General features: G+C 43.9%; 1 protein-coding gene across 1 annotated transcript in view; it reads right to left on the bottom strand.

Annotated features, from left to right (window-relative positions):
* The window catches only part of LOC112217705 (cadherin EGF LAG seven-pass G-type receptor 1-like), a 92,765-nt gene that overhangs the window by 8,877 nt on the left and 59,504 nt on the right, over nt 1–24,384 (bottom strand). The window contains exons 6-31 of the mRNA XM_042294898.1: nt 21,368–21,525; nt 20,731–20,894; nt 20,369–20,494; nt 18,302–18,468; nt 17,809–17,994; nt 17,548–17,661; nt 17,267–17,441; nt 16,501–16,642; nt 15,974–16,094; nt 15,684–15,867; nt 13,907–14,008; nt 13,614–13,708; nt 13,289–13,498; nt 11,980–12,163; nt 11,662–11,814; nt 11,083–11,293; nt 10,160–10,327; nt 8,549–8,675; nt 8,248–8,448; nt 5,997–6,171; nt 5,751–5,863; nt 5,571–5,650; nt 5,337–5,463; nt 5,093–5,218; nt 4,686–4,813; nt 2,841–2,947 (exon numbers count right to left, since the gene is read on the bottom strand). Coding sequence (XP_042150832.1) covers nt 2,841–2,947; nt 4,686–4,813; nt 5,093–5,218; nt 5,337–5,463; nt 5,571–5,650; nt 5,751–5,863; nt 5,997–6,171; nt 8,248–8,448; nt 8,549–8,675; nt 10,160–10,327; nt 11,083–11,293; nt 11,662–11,814; nt 11,980–12,163; nt 13,289–13,498; nt 13,614–13,708; nt 13,907–14,008; nt 15,684–15,867; nt 15,974–16,094; nt 16,501–16,642; nt 17,267–17,441; nt 17,548–17,661; nt 17,809–17,994; nt 18,302–18,468; nt 20,369–20,494; nt 20,731–20,894; nt 21,368–21,525 — 3,844 coding nt within the window. The remainder of the gene's footprint in view (nt 1–2,840; nt 2,948–4,685; nt 4,814–5,092; nt 5,219–5,336; nt 5,464–5,570; nt 5,651–5,750; nt 5,864–5,996; nt 6,172–8,247; nt 8,449–8,548; nt 8,676–10,159; nt 10,328–11,082; nt 11,294–11,661; nt 11,815–11,979; nt 12,164–13,288; nt 13,499–13,613; nt 13,709–13,906; nt 14,009–15,683; nt 15,868–15,973; nt 16,095–16,500; nt 16,643–17,266; nt 17,442–17,547; nt 17,662–17,808; nt 17,995–18,301; nt 18,469–20,368; nt 20,495–20,730; nt 20,895–21,367; nt 21,526–24,384) is intronic.

Genomic DNA, 24,384 nt, shown 5'->3' on the forward strand with positions numbered 1-24,384 from the left:
TGTCGGGCTGTATCACCGCCTGGTACGGCAACTGCTCCGCCCACAACCGTAAGGCTCTCCAGAGGGTAGTGAGGTCTGCACAATGCATCACCGGGGGCAAACTACCTGCCCTCCAGGACACCTACACCACCCGATGTCACAGGAAGGCCATAAAGATCATCAAGGACAACAACCACCCGAGCCACTGCCTGTTTACCCCGCTATCATCCAGAAGGCGAGGTCAGTACAGGTGCATCAAAGCTGGGACCGAGAGACTGAAAAACAGCTTCTATCTCAAGGCCATCAGACTGTTAAACAGCCACCACTAACATTGAGTGGCTGCTGCCAACACACTGACTCAACTCCAGTCACTTTAATAATGGGAATTGATGGTAAATGATGTAAAATATATCACTAGCCACTTTAAACAATGCTACCTAATATAATGTTTACATACCCTACATTATTGATCTCATATGTATATGTATATACTGTACTCTATATCATCTACTGCATCTTTATGTAATACATGTATCACTAGCCACTTTAACTATGCCACTTTGTTTACATACTCATCTCATATGTATATACTGCACTCAATACCATCTACTGTATCTTGCCTATGCCGCTCTGTACCATCACTCATTCATATATCTTTATGTACATATTCTTTATCCCCTTACACTTGTGTCTATAAGGTTTTGGAATTGTTAGCTAGATTACTTGTTGGTTATTACTTCATTGTCGGAACTAGAAGCACAAGCATTTCGCTACACTCGCATTAACATCTGCTAACCATGTGTATGTGACAAATAAAATTTGATTTGATTTGATTTAGAGATACTGGTGTGCAAAAGAGCAGAAAAGTACATTTAAAAAACAGTAGGGGGATGAGGTAGGTAGATTGGGTGGACTATTTACAGATGGACTATGTACAGCTGCAGTGATCGGTTAGCTGCTCAGATAGTTGATGTTTAAAGTTGGTGAGGGAAATAAAAGTCTCCAACTTCAGCGATTTTTGCAATTCGTTCCAGTCACTGGCAGCAGAGAACTGGAAGGAAAGGCGGCCAAATGAGGTGTTGGCTTTGGGGATGATCAGTGAGATATACCTGCTGGAACGTGTGGGTGTTGTTATCGTGACCAGTGAACTGAGATAAGGCGGCGCTTTACCTAGCATAGACTTATAGATGACCTGGAGCCAGTGGTTCTGGCGACGAATATGTAGCGAGGGCCAGCCGAATAGAGCATACAGGTAGCAGTGGTGGGTGGTATAAGGTGATTTGGTAACAAAACGGATGGCATTGTGATAGACAGCATCCAGTTTGCTGAGTAGAGTGTTGGAAGCTATTTTGAATATGACATCGCCGAAGTCGAGGATCGGTAGGATAGTCAGTTTTGCGAGGGTAAGTTTGGCGACGTGAGTGAAGGAGGCTTTGTTGCGAAATAGAAAGCCGATTCTAGATTTGATTTTGGATTGGAGATGTTTAATATGAGTCTGGAAGGAGAGTTTACGGTCTAGCCAGACACCTAGGTATTTATAGTTGTCCACATATTCCAGGTCGGAACAGTCCAGGGTGGTGATGCTAGTCGGGAGGGCGGGTGCGGGCAGCGAACGGTTGAAAAGCATGCATTTGGTTTTACTAGCTTTTAAGAGCAGTTGGAGGCCACGGAAGGAGTGTTGTGTGGCATTGAAGCTAGTTTGGAGGTTAGTTAGCACAGTGTCCAAGGAAGGTCCAGAAGTATACAGAATGGTGTCGTCTGCGTAGAGGTGGAATCGATCAGGGAATCGCCCGCAGCAAGAGCGACATCATTGATACAGAGAAAAGAGTCGGCCCGAGAATTGAACCCTGTGGTACCTGTGGAACCCTGTGGAACCAGGCGAGGCAGTCATTAGAAAAACCAAGGCTATTGAGTCTGCCGATAAGAATACAGTGATTGACAGAGTCGAAAGCCTTGGCCAGGTCGATGAAGACGGCTGCACAGTATTGTCTTTTATCGATGGCGGTTATGATATCGTTTAGTACCTTGAGCGTGGCTGAGGTGCACCCATGACCAGCTCGGAAGCCGGATTGCACAGCGGAGAAGGTACGGTGGGATTCGAAATGGTCAGTGATCTGTTTATTAACTTGGCTTTCGAAGACTTTAGATAGGCAGGGCAGGATGGATATAGGTCTGTAACAGTTTGGGTCTAGGGTGTCACCCTCTTTGAAGAGGGGGACGACCACGTCAGTTTTCCAATCTTTAGGGATCGCGGACGATACGAAAGAGAGGTTGAACAGGCTGGTGATAGGGGTTGCAACAATGGTGGCGGATAGTTTTAGAAAGAGAGGGTCCAGATTGTCTAGCCTAGCTGATTTGTACGGGTCCAGGTTTTGCAGCTCTTTCAGAACATCTGCTGTCTGGATATGGGTGAAGGAGAAGCTGGGGAGGCTTCTCCTTCACTAGGCTAATTCAGGAGACAGATTGTAGTTTTTATGCCCTGATATCAAGAGCTGGTGGCGAAAAGTTTGTTTAAACAATTCAGAGACTGAAACAAATACATCAGATGACTAATATTTAAGAGCGAATTGATATACAATCCTGAAATCAGCTGTAACAGTTAATAGTAAAACAAAGCTTAAAACGGTGTTTGAGTGAATCCCGAAAATGAATGGTGAATTCACTTCCGAATACGGTAGACTCCTTCTCCTCACCACTCTATAGGCCTGAGCAGCCAATGGCACGTAAATTATTGAGACATTCGGATGCATTAAGATTCCCTGTCACATGCATTTTGCTACACCCACAATAACATCTGCTAAACACATGTATGTGACCAATACAATTTGATGACACTCAATGTAACTATATAGGACTTGTACCATCTCTCTTGGAGCACTTGCGGAGGAAGATGGAGGAGTCTCCCTCCCCATGGGAACTCTTTTTGGCTGAGCAGGAGGATGTTGTGTGCTTCTGCCCTGAGTCGTTCCTGTTGGAAGAAAGAGGCATGATGAGCACAGAAATAATAACTTGAGTATGAAATGTGGTCACGATATTCCATTAACTTTCCTAAAATTCCCAGGTTTTCCAGAAATTCTGGTTGGAAGATTCCCTGAACCAGGAAGGAATAAGCATGAAATCCAGAATCTTGAAAATCTTGAAAAATCTGGGAATTTTGGGAAGGTTACTGGAGTTTTGCAAACCTAAGTAAAACCTAGTCATTAAAAATATTGGCTCGTCAGACCACCACTCTGTTCCAGCTGGCGGATGGGTGTTATTAGGTATTTACTTTTTGACATAGAAAATATCATTTTCAACAAACCTTAACTTGTCGATACTTCCTCAATTCCCGACTTGGAAGACATCTAATGTCTTCTAAACCTTCATGTCTAGTTGCAGGGAGTTCGTTTGAATTTAGAAAACGTTCCATTATTAAATTAAATTTTAAAAAACTCCACTAAAGTGGAACTGACAGGGTTTTATCATCATGACATCTTATAAAAATGTGTTCCTATACACCCCCAGAAAGAATAAGATATTAATTATTATTATTTTACATTTTACAATACAGAAAATACACCTGAATGGATTTCTACAAATATTTAAATACCAAGGGTGTCCTCTTACATTTGGGAACTTTACAGTCCTATTGATCAGACAACTATTTACAGGTAGCTTATTTCTCCCTCCCTACAATAAACATCTATGTCAGCCAGAGAGGGATGAACTCAAATCTAATGAGGCAAGAGTAGATAAACTCTCTGAAATGTTTTCCGTTCGTAGTTGGCCATGAAAATTTCCCTGATAAACAATGGGAAATAGTAGCCTGCTCGCCTTCTGCAGCTTTCCAGCCAATGCATGCTTGTCCCAACCCACGTTTTGACAACTGAATGGAAAATACCTGCCCACCCATTTGATCGATTCCAAATACATTTGATTGACAACTAAGAGATATGCATGCTAACTGTGGATAACAGCCTTAGTTAAATTCGTCAGTTTTTATCCAAAATTTGGAGTAATTGAAACTGAAAAAGTGCATCCCGAATGGGTAGAGGCAGCAACATATGGACAGCTGTGATTTACAACCCGAGAGCAACATTTTTTGGACTACCAATAAATGTAATGGTGAATTGTATATCTATTTATTCTGCCAACAATGCCGTAATCTACATCATGGAATATTTCTGTCAAATAGAACCTATTTTTTAAACCTCCTACGAAGTTGATTTTGTAGTATAAACTGGGCATTTGATATTTTTGACTGATATCATGATTATCTGTTTGTTTTATATCTGCAAAGTAGTTAAAGTGCTGTCAGTTCCACTTTAAGTAGTCCAACAGTGTCCCCCACCGTCTTGTCTGTCTCAAATGTTGTCATTGAGACAGGTGGTTCCACTCCAAAGTGAGGCATGTCATGATGACAATCACCTGTCTCGATCAATGAGAGAAGATTTGAAATAGACAAGATGGATGCATACACATTGTTGGATTACTTCATGGAGAATTTTCTAAATTCAAACCAAGTCCCTGCCACTCGACATGGATGTTTAGAAGACATTCGTTGTCTTCCATGTTGGGAATTGAGGAAGTATCGCCAAGTTAAGGTTGATAGAATATTATCTGTGCTACGCCAAACAGCACCTAACCTGTAACGGCTAATAGAGCATCACATTAGCCCGGCACATTCTGTTAGCTAAGTAGAACCCAGTTCCCACCCAGTAAGTCACCTGGCCTGGCTTCTGCTGAAGCTGCGGACTGATCTAACTGTGCTGTCCAGGGAGGCAGTGGACTCTCCGATGGCCGTACGGTACAGACTGTCCTCCTCTGTGTACGAATGCTTAGCGTTCAGTGAACGCTGGGGACACAAAGAAGTAATAAACTAAATTGTAGTCATTCAGCAGACACTCTCATCCAGAGCGACTTACAAGAGCAATTAGGGTTAAGTGCCTTCCTCAAGGGCACACTGACAGATCTTTCAACTAGTTGGATCGGGGATTCAAACAAGTGACATTTGGGTTACTGTCCCAGTGCTCTTAACCGCTAGGCTGCCTGCCGCCCGATACAACTCAGAACTCATTTCTCAACAGAAATGTACAGGTATACTACACTTAACTATGGACTGGTGTGTACTCACTGTGAGGAGAGTGGAGCGGGTGGCAGTAGGCTCCTCCACTATGGATTTCATCCCTGTGAGGATGTTCTTTAGGTTGGTCCTCACCTCCTTGTTGAAAACACAGTAGAAGAAGAATATGCACACACCCTGAGAGAGAGAGAGAGAGAGAGAGAGAGAGAGATGGATGGATAATTGCACATCAGATAAATATAACCACAGTAAGGCTTTTTGAAGTTTGTTTTTGACAAGCCAAAAAGCCAAGTACCTGAAGGCAGCTGAAGATGGCAAAGAGGTAGTGTAAGGAGAGGATGTCACTGTTGACCGCCATGAGGCCCAGGAGCCAGGTAGCACTGAGGAGCAACAGGTGGAGGAAGGCTACATGTAGGGAACAGCTGGAGAGGAAATGTTTGTTATGTTTGAATGGAATCCAGCCAACATGGTATGCTACGTGCTAACTATTTTCTAACCCTACATGGTTATCCTGTCTCGAAGTACTCACATTGCTCCAGACTTCTCAGTGGTCCACTGTCTCTTTCCGCATGAGGCCTTGGCGGCCATGAAGAATAAAGCAATGTTGACCTATGGGAGATACATGAGACGGAGATGAGTAACATAATCCTCTGGTCAGCACCAATCCAGTATAGTCCAACAAATAACCAGCGTCTACATACACACTCACCAGTACTACTATAGCGATGGGCCCAGCGATACTCCAGATGAGTGTGTCGTGGACAGAAAGCCAACAGAAGTCTGGGTTCCCATAGCCCTCAGGGTCCAACCCTACTGCCAGGCCTACAAGAGAGGAAAAACACACACAGTGAGCATGTGCTTCCAGATTATGTTGATTATGTTGCATCTGTGTCCCTCTCTGTCTTTGCATGCATGCATGCGTGTGTGTGTGTGCGTGTGTGTGTCTCTCACTCACCGGTGATGATGGCAGGAATGCCCCAGCCAATGGCGTAGTAAAACCTCATGCGGCCATGGTTGATGTTCCTGACTTCAGTCAGCATGCGGTAGATGTGGAGGCCCTCCACCAACATCCAGGCAAACGTACACATGTAGAAGTAGTGCAGCAGGATGGCTACCACTGTACACATGAACTGAGGGACAGAGAGGTAGGGAAAGATGATTAAAGCCACTGTTTTGAAAGCCAACTGTGCTAATTGTTATTTAAGCTGTCTGTGAACTAAGTCTGGTTCAGTAACTGCTAATCTATAACAACAGAACACAACGCAATGGCTGAGGCCAAATCCACATATTGCCAAACAGACACAGAACTATTATTGTCAAAGATAAAGCCACTTAGCACTGCTGTTAAGAGTGTTGGGCTAGTTATCGGAAGGTTGCTGGTTTGAATCCCCGAGCCAACTAACTGACAAATCTGTTGATGTGCTCTTGAGCAAGGCACTTAACCCTAATTACTCCTGTACGCCACCCTGGATAAGAGTGTCTGCTAAATGACTAAAATGTACTCAAGGGGGACTAGCCTTCATGTCAGCATTGGCCTGGACAGGGCAGGCTGAAGCCAATATGCATAGGCTATCACCTACGCACTTTGACATGTAGGCTAATTATTTATTTACATACACTTATGTTTTTCCTAACAGAATAGCTACTGTTTTTTGGTTTTCAAATCAATTTAATTGGATATTTTGGTTAATGGCCTTGGTGCCCTGGCAGATATGGCACAGAATGGCCTTTCCCCGGCGGGAAGGGTTGGGTGGGGGTAGACTGCAGGTACACCATATGTACAAAAGTATGTGGACATGCCTTCAAATTTGTGGATTTGTCTTCTCCATAGACAAATATTGGAATCTCCATAGACAAATATTGGAATCTCCATAGAGAGATTGCAATCTCCATAGACAAATATTGGAATCTCCATAGAGAGATTGCAATCTCCATAGACAAATATTGGAATCTCCATAGAGAGATTGCAATCTCCATAGACAAAGATTGGCAATCTCCACAGACAAATATTGGAATCTCCATAGAGAGATTGCAATCTCCATAGACAAAGATTGGCAGTAGAATGGCCTTCCTGAAGAGCTCAGTGACTTTCAACATGGCACTGTCATAGGATGCAACCTTTCTAACAAGTCAGTTTGTCAAATTTCTGGCCTGCTAGAGCTTCCCCGGTCAACTGTAAGTGCTGTTGTTGTGAAGTGGAAACGTTTAGGAGCAACAATGACTCAGCCGCGAAGTGGTAGGCAAAATAAGCTCACAGAACGGGACCACCGAGTACTGAAGCGCATAGCTCTTAAAAAAAACATCTCGGTTGCAACACTCACTTTAAACCAGTTTAAAACTCCCTGTGGAAGCAACATCAGCACAATAACTGTTCGCCAGGAGCTTCATAAAATGGGTTTCCATGGCTGAGCAGCCGCACACAAGCCTAAGATCACCATGCACAATGCCAAGCGTCGGCTGGAGTGGTGTAAAGCTCGCTGCTATTGTACTCTGGAGCAGTGGAAACGTTTTCTCTGGAGTGATGAATCACGCTTCACAGTCCGACAGACCATTCTGGGTTTGGTGGATGCCAGAAGAACATTACCTGCCCCAATGGATAGTGCCAACTGTACAGTTTGTTGGAAGAGGAATAATGGTCTGGGACTGATTTTCATGTTCGTGCTAGGCCCCTTAGTTCCACTGAAAGGAAATCTTAACGCTACTGCATGCAATGACATTCAAGACGATTCTGTTCTTCCAACCTTGTGGCAACAGTTTGGGGAAGGCCCTTTCCTGTTTCAGCATGACAATGCTCCTGTGCACAAAGCGAGGTCCTACAGAAATGGTTTGTCAAGATCGGTATAGAAGAACTTGACTGGCCTGCACAGAGCCCTGACCTCAACCCCATTGAATACCTTCGGGATGAATTGGAAAGCTGACTGCAATGCAGGCCTAATCGCCCAACATCAGTGCCCAACTACACTAATGCTCTTGTGCCTGAATGGAAGCAAGTCCCCATAGCAATGTTCCAACATCTAGTGGAAACCCTTACCAGAGAAGTGGGGCACCAACTCCATATTAATGCACATGATTTTAGAATGAGATGTTCGACGAACATACTTTTGGTCATGTAGTGTATATTGACAAGTCGACAGTATACAATAATGCAATAAGACAAAATAAAGTGTTTTTTGGGTGTGCCTCAGGGTTGTGTGCTAGGGTCTCACCGCATTTTCAGTCTGGTTGATTCCGAAGAGTAAGACGAGCTGGGAGAGGAAGATTGACACCACCAGGTTCTTGTGTATGCTGTGGAGGTTAGAGCGGAACCTCCGGAGAATGGCCAGCAGGAGGAAGGTGATGAGGAGGGCCACCAGCGAGGCTGACACTGTGATGTAGGTGATGATCTTCAGGGGCAGGACCTCTCCATGCTGAGGAGGTAAGCATGGCCAGGGGTAAGATCAAATAATAGAAGTTAACATAAGCTGAGTCACCATAACTTAATGTTTGGTAGGGGGCTCTGGGTGGTACCTCTCTCTTGGAGATGTCCATGAGCACAGCAGAGCTGGACATGTGACTGCACTGGCAGCTGATGTGGGTGCTGTTCCTGAACACCAGCTCACACCCCTTGGCAGACCAGCCTCCCGTTCCTTGAAACCTGGAGCCAAAATAGATATTGTTTTATATGATTTACAGTACCAGTCAAAAGTTTGGACACATCTACTCATTCAAGGGTTTTTCTTTATTTGTACTATTTCGACATCAAAGACATCAAACTATGAAATAACACATATGGAATCATGTAGTAACCAAAAAAGTGTTACACAAATAAAAATATATTTTATATTTCAGATTCTTCAAAGTAGCCACACTTTGCCTTTGACAGCTTTGCACACTCTTGGCATTCTCTCAACCAGCTTCATGAGGTAGTTACCAGGAATGCATTTCAATGAACAGGTGTGTCTTGTTAATTTGTGGAATGTATTTCCTTTTTTATGTGTTTGAGCCAATAAGTTGTGTTGTAACAAGGTAGGGGTGATATACAGAAGATAGCCCTATTTGGTAAAAGGCCGAGTCCATATTATGGCAAGAACAGCTCAACAAACTTTTTACGTTTCTTCAAGTGCAGTCGCAAAAACAAACCATCAAGTGCTTTGATGAAACTTGCTCTCATGAGGACTGCCACAGGAAAGGACGACCCAGAGATACCTCTGCTGCAGAGGCCTAGTTCATTAGAGCTACCAGTCTCAGAAATTGCAGGCCAAATAAATGCTTCACAGAGTTCAAGTAAGAGACATATCTCAACATCAACTGTTCAGATGATACTTCATGAATCAGGCCTTCATGGTCAAATTGCTGCAAAGAAACCACTATAAAAGGACACCAATAATAATAAGAGACTTGCTTGGACCAAGAAACATGAGTAATGGAAATTAGACCAGTGGAATTCTGTCATTTGGTCTGATGAGTCCAAATGTAAGATGTTTGGTTCTAACCGCTGTGTCTTTGTAGACGCAGAGTATGTGAATGGATGATCTCCGCATGTGTGGTTCCCACCGTGAAGCATGGAGGAGGAGGTGTGATGGTGCTTTGCTGGTGACACAGTCAGTGATTTATTTAGAATTCAAGGCATACTTAACCAGCATGGCTACAACAGCATTCTGCAGCAATACCGCATCCCATCTGGTCCACAATCACCAGACCTCAACCCAATTGAGATGGTGTGGAAAGTTGGACAGCAGAGTGAAGGAAAGGCAGCCAACAAGTGCTCAGCATATGTGGGAACTCCTTCAAGACTGTTGGAAAAGCATTCCAGGTGATGCTGGCTGAGAGAATACCAAGATTGTGCAACGCCGTCATCAAGGCAAAGGGTGGCTACTTTGAAATATCTAAAAATATAAATATATTTTGGTTTAACACTTCTTTGGTTACTACATGATTCCATATGTATTATTTCATAGTTTTGATGTATTCACTATTATTCTACAATGTAGAAAATAGTAAAAATAAAGAAAAACCCTTGAATGTGTAGGTGTGTCCAAACTTTTGACAGGTACTGTATGTTCTTGAACATAATCTAGATGAACTCCATTCTAAATGTACGATCTGAGGTAGAGTATTGATAGGTATGCTTTTCCTTACGGGATGGAATGATTCCAGTAGACACAGACAGGTTTGGTCCTCTCCTCTGTCTCCAGTAGTGTGTATTCGAGTGTGATGGCCTGTGCCAGAAGAGAGGTTGAGGGCACCCCCTGGCTGTAGACCACCGTGCTCACAATAGGTGTGTTGATGATGGGCCGCTTGGGGAGTCTAAACACACACATTTATGTTTACATTGACTTTAGTCATCCAAGGGAAGTTCATGTCGAGAGTGACTTTCCACAAGGGCCTATAGCAGTGCAAATGGTGGCCCGCATATCAACCCCCCCCCCCAAAAAAAACAAAGAAAAAAATATATATATGGTTGCGTAACAGAAGTTTTTCCCGTTGGTATGTTAGTCACTGACAGTCACTCAATTAGCCCATGTCAGGTCATTTTTTGTTGTTGATTGATACAGTAGTCTAGCCAGCTGTCTAAACTTGTAGTAATCATGGTCAAATTACCGATCAGAGGGCCCCATTGATTTTGTTAGTCACTCTCACTAAGTTATCATTTCAAAAACTGCAAAGTTTTCTCTCTGCCCCATTGCAAAATGTGTAGAATTGCATGAAATTTGTTATAAAAAAAATGGCTAAATCTTCTGTCCGCCCCACGGCAAAATGTGTAGAATTGCTTTAAAACTTTAAAACTGTACACTTTGCTCTACGCCCATGAGAACATTTTAAGAATGACAGAAAATTAAAGATTTTTTTTTTTCTCTCCGCTGTCAAGAGGGCCGCTAAAATGTTTTGTTCTCTAGGTGTGGATGTGGGTACACAGACCCGCGAGCCACTGCGGCCCTTCAAAGTTGCATATTCCTGGCCTATAGCCACATCCCTGGCCTATAGTGAGGTAGCATAAAAACATCTATCACAAGGAAAACTAGACAAAAACCAAACCCAGCATTCCCAGTGGTAAACAATACCTCAGGCTCCTGCGATCAACGTCGTAGTTCTCAGGCAGTAGCTGTCCCAGGGTCCTATAGATGATCACCACGGCAACAGGGAGAGGGCCTGGGACCTCAGCGTGACGACGCATTTTCTTGGCAGACACCTGGTGACCCACGGTGGTGGATTCAGCCTGGACAGGGGGTGCGTTTATGGCTGTTGCGTCTGTGGCTGCTGCTATCGAGACCGCTATAACGATTGAAACCGATACTATGACAATGAATGAATGAATGATTCTCACATAAAAAACTCTTCCAGACTGGTTGACAAACTTGACCAACTGTTTATACAGTACAACAGCTCAGACTTAAAGGGGCAATCTGCATTTGAAACAATAACAAAGTGGCCACCGCGCCATTGTTTTAGCGAACAGTTGAAAGATGAGAATGGAGAGTCTTTAAGTTATAATCTTCAATAATTAATGAGTATATATCAATAATTTAAAAGTAAAAAAATGTGTCACAATCACAGATTGCCTCCTTAATTAACTATTTACGTTGTGAAAGTGACATAATGAACCACAAAATGTCTATGCTGCACTACTACTTTAATCCCACCTTTAACCTCCTCTGGCTGCTCTTGCTGTGTTGGGAATTCTGGGAAGCGGACAGAAGATTCCATTTCTTTGGAATAGGCCTCCTGGATCTCTTGGAAATGCGGGATGTTTGTCCGTTCTGGCCTGGACGGGTCCAAGTAATCCAAAGAAACAACTGTGAGCACAGAGAGAATGTGTGATAATTATGCTTGTCTCCACAAGAGGTATTGGTGGTAGGTTATTTGAAATGCACAATGTAACCTTACTGTGCATTAATTAGTAATGAAAATGATGTTACAGCAACAAAATAATTGTGTCATTGCACTGCAGATGGACTCACTCATGTTTTCCGTGACAACAGTAAAAGGTTTCAGGTAGGTCTTCCTCATGTTTTGGGCTAGGGCTTGGGCGTACTCCTCAAAGCTGTGCAGTAGTAGAGCTGTGCCACCTTCGGAACGTTGAATCTGCTCCCAGTGTCCTCTGTTAGCAGGGTCCAGGATGGCACTGCCCGCTCGAACCATGTTCTAGAACATTAACAGGGCATGTCATACACCTATATCACATCTATATCACTACTCTGTGTGGCCAGTATACATCAGAGACAAACTGAATGCATAATCGGTATCATATATCCTAAATGAAGCACGTGAAAACAAAGCCAACAGAACAGAGATAAATGAAGAAAACAAAAGAAAGGAGAGTTGTCCTATAAAGGAAGGCGGGTGGGGGGTCACTGTACACACATCACCTCACCACCCCTGGGGGAACTGCTACTCCCATTGGCTCAATCACCCAATACACTCTTTTTAAATTGTTTCTTGACCCCTTAAACCCTTCCAGATGCACCTTCTGATATCTAACACATCCCAAAGAGCTAGAGCTGGTGCCAAGAATGCACACTGTTAGCCATCAGCGCCCAGTATGGTCATAGCCTTAATAAAGCTCATAGAAAACATGCTAATCATTACGCTGTATTACTTACACATAATAGGCCCTAGATCACATTTTCTATATGGGGAGAAATCTCCAACTGGGAAAACAGGCTCTTAGCAAACCGGTACCACCAGCTATAAGCAGGATTTGTGGAAACTATTAGCGACTTAAAGCTAGTAGGATCCTTAAGCAGTTGAGCTTAACAATGTGGGTCATTCATTCAACTTTGAGCGAGTCTCCGAATACTGTGAGAGAACATTTAGGGTAAACATATGATAGAGAACTATTTGAGGGTATATTTCTACACTTAGAAAAAAAGGTGTTATCTAGAACCTAAAATGGTTCTTCGGCTGTCCCCATAGGAGAACCCTTTGAATAACTATTTTTGGTTCCAGGTAGAAACCTTTTGGTTCCAGGTAGAACCTTTTTGAGTTTCATGTATAACCCTTTCCATAGAGGGTTCTACATGAAACCCAAAAGAGTTCTACCTGGAACCAAAAATGGTTATCCTGTGGGGACAGCCGAAGAACTCTCTTGGAACCCTTTTTTCTAAGAGTGTATGAGTTCCTGACGTCATTGTAAGTAGTAGTGTTGCTAAGGCCAATGAACAAGCCAACTCCACAACTATCCTCACTTCAAGCTCAACACATTATTTGAGAGCTGAGAAAGACCACCACAAGGCACCGAATGGCACTAAACATTCAACAGAGGCCCACCTCATGGAAGTGAATGTCTCTTGTGGCGGCCATGTCGAAGCCCAGCTGTTGGCTCTCGTACTGCAGCAGGCGGGTCAGGAGGCTGTAGGCCGTCTTCACGTCGTTGCCCTGGAGGTCTTCCGTGCGGTTGGTGGCGCTCCGCAGCATGCCGGCCATGCCCTTTGACCTCTCACCGTCCATCCTGGAGCTGTTGAGGTGCAACTCCTCGTCCTGAAGGCCAGAGGTCAGGGAGACGTCAGAGGTCAGACAGTTGTCTCAATGATAAAAGAGGGTTTTACTCTCAATGGGACTTCCTGGTTTGAATAAATGTTAAATCAAGACATACCTCTTTTTTCAGCTGAGAGAAGGTGATAGAGGTGCAGTTGAAGAGATTGGGAGGCAGCCAGCCGTTCTCCTCGCTGCAGTGGCGGATGGCCGTGCCTAGTGGGGAGGAGAAAGATATGGGGAGAGAAGGGTAAGGAAGAGCAGGACTGATTGTGACGATTCTCTGTTGACCTCTATTGCCTTTTAGCTGACACAGGATAACAACAGTATAAACAGTATAGTCTGCTCAAATTTCAATCAAATCTATGCATTTCCAATCCATTTTCCCATTCTGAAAAGGGTTGCTGTGCTTACCAGTGGATCCCTTGGGACACTTCATGGCAGCAGGTTGTTCAAACTGGGTCGTTGGCCACCAGATCCCTGCATCAAAGGCCTTGGGACAGCCTTCATATACAACTGGTGAAGAGATTAGAACAACCAAGCACAGGGAGGCAATGAGTTAAGGTCAGGGTCAGGGAGCCAATGAGTTAGGATCAGGGTCAGGGAGCCAATGAGTTAGTAAGGGTTAGGGTCAGGGAGCTAATGAGTAAGGCTCAGAATCAGGGTCAGCGCCAAGGAGCCAATGAGTTCGTAAGGGTTGGGGTTAAGGTCAGGATCAGGGAGCTAATGAGTTAGGGTCAGGATCAGGGTCAGAGTGCCAATGAGGTAGTGAGGGTTAGGGTCAGGGAGCTAATGAGTTAGGGTCAGGATCAGGGTCAGGGAGCCAATGAGTTAGTAAGAGTTAGGGTCAGGGAGCGAATAAGTTAATAAGGATTAGGGTTTAGGTCAGGGAGCGAATGAGTTAGTAAGAGTTAGGGTCAGGATCAGGGTCAGGGAGCGAATGAGTTAGTAAGGGTTAGGGTCAGGGAGCTAATGAGTTAGTAAGGGTTAGGGTCAGGGAGCGAATGAGTTAGTAAGGGTTGGGGTCAGGGAGCTAACGAGTTAGTAAGAGTTAGGGTCAGGATCAGGGTCAGGGAGCGAATGAGTTAGTAAGGATTAGGGTCAGGGAGCTAATGAGTTAGTAAGGGTTAGGGTCAGGGAGCGAATGAGTTAGTAAGGGTTAGGGTCAGGGAGCTAATGAGTTAGTAAGAGTTAGGGTCAGGATCAGGGTCAGGGAGCGAATGAGTTAGTAAGGGTCAGGATCAGGGTCAGGGAGCGAATGAGTTAGTAAGGGTCAGGATCAGGGTCAGGGGAGCGAATGAGTTAGTAAGGGTTAGGGTCAGGGAGCTAATGAGTTAGTAAGAGTTAGGGTTAGGGTCAAGAGTTAGGAGTTAGGGGATCAGGGTCAGGAGCGAATGAGTTTGGGTCAGGATCAGGGTCAGGGAGCGGTTAGTTAGTAAGGGTTAGGGTCAGGGAGCTAATGAGTTAGTAAGAGTTAGGGTCAGGATCAGGGTCAGGGAGCTAATGAGTTAGTAAGAGTTAGGGATAGGGGGTCAGGATCAGGGAGCTAATGAGTTTGGGTCAGGAGCAGGGTCAGGGAGCGAATGAGTTAGTAAGGGTTAGGGTCAGGGAGCTAATGAGTTAGTAAGAGTTAGGGTCAGGATCAGGGTCAGGTTAGTAGCTAATGAGTTAGTAAGAGTTAGGGTCAGGATCAGGGGTTAGCGAATGAGTTAGTATGGGTTAGGGTCAGGGAGCTAATGAGTTAGTAAGGGTTAGGGTCAGGGAGCTAATGAGGCAGTAAGGGTTAGGATCAGGGAGCTAATGAGTTAGTAAGAGTTAGGGTCAGGATCAGGGTCAGGGAGCTAATGAGTTAGTAAGGGTCAGGTCAGGGTCAGGGAGCTAATGAGTTAGTAAGAGTTAGGGTCAGGATCAGGGTCAGGGAGCTAATGAGTTAGAAAGGGTCAGGTTCAGGGTCAGGGAGCTAATGAGTTAGTAAGGGTCAGGATCAGGGTCAGGGAGCGAATGAGTTAGTAAGGGTTAGGGTCAGGGAGCGAATGAGTTAGTAAGGGTTAGGGTTTAGGTCAGGGAGCGAATGAGTTAGTAAAGGTTAGGGTCAGGGTCAGGGAGCGAATGAGTTAGTAAGGGTTAGGGTTTAGGTCAGGGAGCGAATGAGTTAGTAAGATGCGTTAGTAAGAGTTAGTAAGATCCTTACCCATGCACCCGCTGGAGGTGACCTCGGCAAAGGGGTTGTCACAGCGGTTACACTGGCGCCCGATCACGCCGGTCCTGCACTGACACTGGCCCGTGTGGGGGTGACAGGAGCGCGACATGGCGCCAAGCTGGAAACACTCACAGGAGTAGCAAGTGTCCCCTCCCTCGGGCCGGTAGTAGTTATCCTGAAGGCAGGAGAGAGCGTGAACTGATCATGCAATACAGGAGGGAATGGGGACAGCTAGAACACATGCCCAGAAGAGACTACGTGTGGTAAATACATTTCCGTACCTTACAGCGGCACTCCCCAGTGGTCTTGTTGCAGTCTCGGTAGAAACCTTTGCTGACATCACAGTTACATGGGCCACAGATAGGGTTCCCCCACCATCCGCGAGCACAGGGCAGGTTGGCTCTGGAGAACAACAGAACTATGTGTTATTCCACTTAGAAACCTGTTTATCCTAGCAAGCAAGGATGCACCGATGAAAACCATGAGCAAATCATTAGGGAGTTGAAATATGCTAAGCCAATGCCAAAACTACTATGAATCTGTTTAACACCAACGAATACCAAAGCCAAGGGGCAACAGTTTACAAAATCAAATTACTACAGAGGTTGATGAAATTGATGGAATGTACTGAGTGGTACGGTAGGGGTTAAGTGGGGTTACTGGGGTAAGCTCTGAAACAAAGTGAATTGTTTTCCAAAAACATCAGAACTGGCACTGACTCACAGCAGGTGGGGGTTTAAAAAAACGGAATCTAAAAAGAAAAAAACAAAATAAACTAAACTGTCCTTAGATCAGTGTCGGTACTCACTTGTTCTGGCAGTACTGTCCGTAGGAGTTGTGACCACACTGGCAGCCGTAGCCGTGGGGGGAGCTGGGCTGGTGGACGCAGGTGGACACATGCTGACAGGGATTCAGGAAACACGCGTCCACACATTCCCTCCCAAAGTACCCTGGGAAAAAATTATATTAACGCATCGTTTCACCAATGGGTGAATAATCCTCTAAAACAACCAATGGTCCAAACCCCATGTCTCTATCATAATCTGCTCAAGAGTTCTTGGAGTTTTTACCCTTGTAGGATGGCTAGAATTAGGGTGATTAAATCAATGGAGGCCAGAGAAAAAACCTGTTGAACGCTTCATCTTTCTTCTTGAACCCCGCGGGACATAAAACAATATAGAGGTAAGATGGATATTGATTTTGAGACATGAGATGTAGTATTTTCATATTTGAGTATACACTTTTCATGTAATCCTCAAAAGGTTATTATGAGAAACCTGTAGCGCTATGTCAACAGAGCTCGGTGCTTATTATCGGACGTATTAGGTTATGAAATCTGACTATTTGGATATACTGTCAATGAAATGGTTAAATAAAGGTGAAATTTAAAAAAATGTCAAAATGACATGATAAAGACCTGATGAACATGATGAATCATATTTGTCTTGGTAAAATGTATTATATAATATAAGGAAGTGAAATGTCAACACCAAAGCGTGTTTTTTCACCCACTGGGCGGAGTAGATGGACACCCTACTAAAAGCATTTCAGTGGGTTCCGTCCGGGGGGCTTACCGGGGTGGCACATGCAGGTGTGTGAGCTCCAGTTGTCGGTGCAGTGGCTGTGCTCAGGGCAGACGTTAGGGGTGCAGGGGTTGGCCACCTCACAACCATCCTCCACTCTGACCTTCTGACCCTGAAGCATGTTGACGTTGGCCAGGTTGGTGGACGTCTCGCCCATCCGCACGCCCTGGCAACATAGGAGAGTAAAGGACCATCAGTGCTGTGTTGGCGCTGACTGATTTCGCTTTCCAAAGATGAGAACAGTACAGTTACATGGTGTGTGTGAGGCTCACCTGCATGCAGCCCTTGAGTCCGCTCTGGACCGTCCCATCCTTCTTCATCAGCCCCCCCACAAACAAACTCCTCAGCCTCAGGCCTGGCAGCTTGTTGCCTATCTCCACTGACCTCTGTGGAACGCACCCACCCATAGAACACTTGCAGAGACCATGTGTATTGTGCATTCATACCATATTACACTAGATCATCCATTACATTCACAAACACTAGTACAGAACACACAAATATGATGTGCCAGCCAATGAGGCAGTGAGTACCTGGAACATGCCGTAGTCCAGTGATACTAGGGCCATGTATTTGATGTCCTTCCCGTCTTTGATACTCTTCAGCTCCACCAGGACGTGGTGCCACTCCCCGTCGTTCACCCTGACCTGAGAGAAGTCCAGCAGGGCAACCTGCTTCACCCCCAGGAACACCTGGAAACGCACATGTCTGCCGCTGATCTGGAGTCAAGAAGATGGTGAGAGAAAGCAGATGGAAGGCAGAGAAAGAGGGAGAGAGAGGAGGGTGACATGAGAGAAAGGGGGGTGACAAGAAAGAGAGAACATGAAGTTGAGTCATTTAACGCCAGCATATTAGCTTAAACTTATCATAGCATTAGCTTAACCTTATCATAGCATTAGCTTAACCTTATCATAGCATTAGCTTAGCCTTATCATAGCATTAGCTTAGCCTTTACCCAGCATTAATAACATGGAGGAAGGCCCTGGGTGTTGTTGTGTAGGCTCTGGGCTACCCCGGTCCACTCACCAGGAGGTGTATCTTGGAGAAGTCCCCAGCATTGGCCTGCAGCAGGGTGCCAGAGCTCTGCCTGGTTCTGAACATCAAGCCCATGTACCAGGGCACACTGATGGTGACCTCTGGCTCTCGCCACCACACCAGGGCATGGCCATCAAAGTGTTGCGGGGAGGGCATGACTGGAGGAAGGGAAACAGATAGGGTCACTTCAGTTGGAGAACCAACTAGAGTCAAATGAATACAAGTAAACCTTTAGTTATTTACTAGGTCCTTTCTAGGCTTGTTCCAAACAGCCTGACTAAATCCTGACTACAAATCCATGGCAACACATCCAGGGGCTATCATTACATCATTGCCATACAGGTAGATCTTCTGTGTGTATGGTCTTGCAGACGATGAGCTCAGCAGTAAAAGTTGTGGACAGAGTCTGTACTTGTTCATTGCTTCCTGTGAAATGGTGATTGATGGGTCGTTCCACGAAATGAGTGCCTTTTGCGTCACTTTGATATTGTAAGTAGAAATTGTAAACCAATGTTGAATTTTAAAAGCCTGTTATATTAAATGAAGTGCCCTTTAATATAGACCACAAGGATAATTCAATAAATTGGATTTTGTTATGAATAAAGGCTAGCTAAAGGGCCAATGTTCAGCACTTTGACATGTCCCTCCATCAACCCTGTGTCACTTCTAGGAAGATTTTATTGAACCACTTAATAATAACATTTCTCCAGGTTTCACCATCATTGTAAAGCCCTAGTTATTTTGTTGCTTGACAAAGTCATTTCTGAAGATTATAATTATTTTGTGATTACTGATTTACTTACATCTGTCCTTTAAGGTTAACCCTGTTAAGTGACCTGAACTCTTGTTTTAATATGGTGAAACCATTCCTTAAAAAAGAAAAAAAATCAAAAGAAAGATTGAACATATAACAGTCAAAAGCAGGTGAGCTGTTTTTACTCTTTATGGCCATTTCCTGGTGTTTTGTGGTGGAAAACTGAGCCGGTCAAGCATAATTTGTCAACCCTGTTACTCATAGTTAGACAAGCTAGAAATGTTTTAACAATTTCCTTTTTTTTGTGAAGCTTGTCTTCAATTTCCACTCCCTATTGCACACAACACGTTGCATCCCCTGTCAGATGGGGATTTATGGCTGATTTAATAAGAAATCGTCATCCCTGTTACGGTCAACCCTGTTACTTTATTTGGCACTTAATAGGCACTTACTATAGTACTTTTTCATTTAATCTCTTGAGAAGAGAAAACCTTTTATTTTTTATGGTTGAACATGTGCTGTTTATGACAGAATGTAAAAATGAGGTGAAATCCAAAGTTTTACTTCTCAAAAGGCACCGAATCGGTGGAATGACCCTATTATTGTGATTCACAATCATGAAACTGTTTGTTATACAGTGCATTCGTAAAGTATTCAGAACTCTTGACTTGTTCCACATTTTGTTACGCTACAACCTTATTCTAAAATGTATTTAAAAAATATCCTCATCAATCTACATAGAGTATATAGTACCATAAACTATGAATTGCTCTCCTACCTCTATATCCTGCGTTAGTCAACTATAGACATAAAAACAAGCATTGCAACTGACAAGTACCACTGACTGCACCATAATGCTTCTGGGTAATAATCAGATCACCAATGATATGTAATAGTGGTCATTTGGCCCTGGGCCAAGTGTAAATACCTTCCTTAAGGATAGGTGAAAACCAGGTTACCATCAGTCTATCTGTGATTACCTCAAGCAGGCAGGGATGGAAGGATGTATTAGTAAAGTACTCCAACAGGGCCAGAGGTCAGAGGTCAGTGTGTATGTGGAATGTCGGAAAGTGGAGATTCAGGAGACTTGACCACATTGACCTTGTCTGTTTACTCACCGCTATCCTTTAAGAGCATGACTAAAACTTTTTGAACTCCATTAATTATGAGACACACAATAAAACACACAGCTACATACACACAGGGCACATGCACACACACATGCAGGATATACAGACTGACACACACCCATACAGGAAACCCCCCAAAAATATATCCAATACACTTTTCCTAAAATCCTTTACCTTGTTCACAGTTCTTCCCTCCGTAACCCAGGGGACAGCCACAGGAGTACGTGCTCCACTTGTTCACACAGACTCCTCCATTCAGACACACACGTTGAGTGCAGAAGTCCTTCTTCGCTGTGCACCCTGAATACAGACATGTAATACAGGCTTATGATAATCAGTGGCATCAATAGGATTAGACTAATACGTTGAAATATGCCATTTAACAGACTTACAATCATGGGTGCGTACATTTTACATTCAGGGTTGTCCCGAGAATCAAACCCACTACCCTGGCATTACAAGCACCGTGCTCTACCAACTGAGCTACAGAAGACAACTATTAAATGAATATCACACATGTGAGGATTAGAACAGACCTGCGGCCGTGCCGTTGTTGGCCACATAACTGGCCATGTCCACAGGCTTGCTGTCTATAGTCAGGTCTCTCATGCAGCCCACAAAGTCTCGGTTCCGGACGGGGAAATCCTCCGGCAGGTTGGGAACACCGCCCAGTAGTAGTGGACCGGTCAGGTCCAGGGACCTAGAGATGGACAACATAGAACAACTATCAACTGGGTCTGATTCTGGGTGGAGAGTCAAGGCCTTTTGTTATGAGTATAATTCTCTGATTGACATTCCAGTGCACCAATCACGCTACAACCACACTAGAACATTGTTATTAACATTGTGACTCAACACACAAACCAAAAGGCAAAGAGAACAACTACTTACAACTACTTTACCCCTGCATCAAAACCTCTACAGTTTAATGGGACCAATGCTGGCGTAACATGAACTCATAACACAAGTTACGAAAAAAATGCACTGCTCGCATATAACAAAATGCCCTCTATTGTCAAATCTTGTGATTTACTAATACCCAACAATTTTTTCCCTAGCAGGAGGCGATTTACATTTGAATAAGAAACACATTTAGATATGGGCATTTGCATAAGAATAAAGAATCACAAGGTTAAGAAGTGAATAGGATAAACCCTATGAGACTGCACTCACTTCTTCTGTCCTGTCTGTATGCCCTGGGCGGCACAAGAGTAGTTCCCCATCTGGCCACCAAAGCCAATTGCCATGGCGATGTCGCAGTCGTCCACAGCAACGACTGCCACCTTCTCTCCTGATGGTCCGTGGGGGATGCCAAGGCGACCAATATTGGGCTGGAAAGAGAAGGGAGGTCATATGAAATGTAAGGACGTCACAGCTAATAAACTAAGGTACCAATATCCAGTGAGAAAATTGGGGCTTTCAGCCATACAAGTGAGGAACCATACTGTCATTCTCGGAAGTGGAACAGCTTCTCGATGACTAATGAAGGTCATGGTCTGATGGTCATGGTTTTCCCTTTTTGAAGCGCGGGACTGTTTGTTTGGTGCAACAGTATTTGGAGACAGCAAGAACCCCTGGGCTCAAGCCCAGTGTGAAGAGGCTGTTTATCGCTCAGTGAAGCTGAGGTGCCGTTGATTGTTGGAGTGTAATTGGATCATCAGATTGGACACTGGTGGGTGAAGACATACCATAGACTGAGAACGCCATTCTATGTCAAATCCTCCTCTGGGACCCCAGTTTCCACCAATTGGCCACAACAATTGGAGATATCGTCAGCAACTGTCAGTGTTAACCCCCCAGCAACTCGTCTCACGGTGCTTTATCAAGCTATTGACACCACATCCACTGAGTTCTCCCCAAGCAGCGTCACGTTCAGTGACCTTGTGTCACCTCAATGTGTATCTGTGCGTGCAAATACACAATTTGTATGTGTGTTTCTATCAAACTGTATGTCTGTCTGTGTGTGTGTGGACCTTTGATCTCTTTCCTGTGGGGATGTGACATTGCAGGGAGGATGACCTATGCAACTGCAGGTGTGACAACAGGAAGAGGTATAACAATATTGTAGGAACAGCTGTTTCTTTTAGAGATGCATGCTGGGACTTTAGCACAAACCAAACACAATTGCTCATTGTAATGTGTTTAAGAGTAATCTCCCTGGTGGAAATATCAGGCTAGTCACAATAATCACATTACTCCCCTCCTATAGTCATATAGACTACTATCAATCTCTGAGACACTCCCTAATTAATGATAGCATTCCAGGTGTCACAAGTCAAACGGGGGATGCCCATTGGGTGCTAAGAGTCGAGTTTCAGACAACTGATTACTCTAGCAGGGATGACATTCCACACAATGAGCATATCAGATTCCCTGATGACATATTTACCTAAATATTCTGGGTTGATGGAAAATAAAGGACTTCACGCTCTAACTGTTGGCCTTTCAAGCCCCATTGCCAGGATTCATGCCAAAAGCTACCAATATGTGAATAAAGCAACTTTGTTGTGAAGTCTCCAAATATCCCCTACTGAGTAACAGGATACGAATATGACTGTTACTTCTGAAAACACCTCCATTCAGGAATTGGGATGATCATTATAATTCCTACCAAGAGCATATTCCTGTTGGTGGGATTAAGCTCCTGGGAACGTCTGTCATCTACGTGTAATCTCCAGACGCCCAAGTCTTTATCTCTCTAATCTGTCAACTGTGTGTCTGCTAGTAGAGGTAGTGTTTCTGGCAAACATCACTTCTCCTCCTTCCCTCCACACTAGAGACATTACTTTGTCCTGCATTGTTGGTGCTCAGAGTTTAAGAATTTCACTGTACCATGTAATTACATCTGCAGGCCTGTAAATGTGACTATTAAAATGTCTAATATAATCTGTAAAACAAAGATGCTCTACTTTAAGTTTAGCAGAGACCAACATTTAACTCAACCTTTTAGCAGACAATTCATTTAACTTAAAAAAAACCAATAGCAATTTTCCCATTAAACTGAAGAGACTTGAGGCTCCACTGGTTTATAGTTGAATGTAGACATGTCGATGTATACCACTGTCCCTTTCCCCTCTCTCTTGGTCATTTGTTCTGAACATGAAAACAACACCATGGAACAAAGATAAAGACGTATCACTCTTCTCTCCTCTAGCCAAGCCTTGATAAATACAGACTTTCACTTTGGAATGGTGAGGACTCTAATCTATAGTCTTGAAATGTGCCTAATGTACACCTACTGGACAATAAGCAAACACGAAGCATAAGTTCGAAGCAATGTTCCCTCAAAACATTTTCCTCACTGAGCAAATTTCAGGTCTGCTGAGCGCAAACTTGAACATTGTGAAAATTCTGTGCAACTTCCGGCGTGCTTTTACTCTGAACACTGAGGCTGTACCCGGTTTAAGTTAGTTTTAATAGCGGTCAAGGCGGCTACTGTGGCTATTAAACCATAATGCAGGCCTACCTGAGTGGCCTTCCATTAAAAACAATGGAGAAAATGCATCCCATAACATTTTAACATGGAAATAGCTGTTCTATCATTCAGCCTACAGTAGCAGCCAATGTGTGGTGTTCATTGTAGGCCTACATTCCATGAGACTATTGAAAAAAAACATGCAGGGCTTGACATGAACCTATTTATCTACTTGTCCTTCAGACATGTAAGTGACTGAACATGCTGTTGTGTTGTTTGATGCAAGAAACCATGCATCATTATTTCCATACCATTATTACAGAGAATCAGACAAATTATCCTATCCTCTGCCTATTGGCTACTCTCAAAATACAACACTGCCCCTTTAAGACAAAAAAAAAGATTGTTGTGCTCTTGTAGGAAGCAATAACTCCCCCATTGCTGACTTTAAATAATCTACAACTGGGCTAATAACTCAGTAACTAGCAAAGGATATGAACAAATGTACAAACGTGCACATGTCACTACACGTACAGTACCAGTCAAAGTTTGACACACCTACTCATTCAAGGGTTTTTCTTTATTTGTACTATTTTCTACATTGTAGAATAATAGTGAAGACATCAAAACTATGAAATAACACACATGGAATCATGTAGTAACCAAAAACAGTGTTAAACAAATCAAAATAGATTTTAGATTCTTCAAAGTAACCACCCTTTGCCTTGATGACAGCTTTGCACACCCGTGGCATTCTCTCAACCAGCTTCATTAG

The sequence above is a fragment of the Oncorhynchus tshawytscha genome, linkage group LG01, assembly GCF_018296145.1.
Source record: "Oncorhynchus tshawytscha isolate Ot180627B linkage group LG01, Otsh_v2.0, whole genome shotgun sequence".
Taxonomy (NCBI): domain Eukaryota; kingdom Metazoa; phylum Chordata; class Actinopteri; order Salmoniformes; family Salmonidae; genus Oncorhynchus; species Oncorhynchus tshawytscha.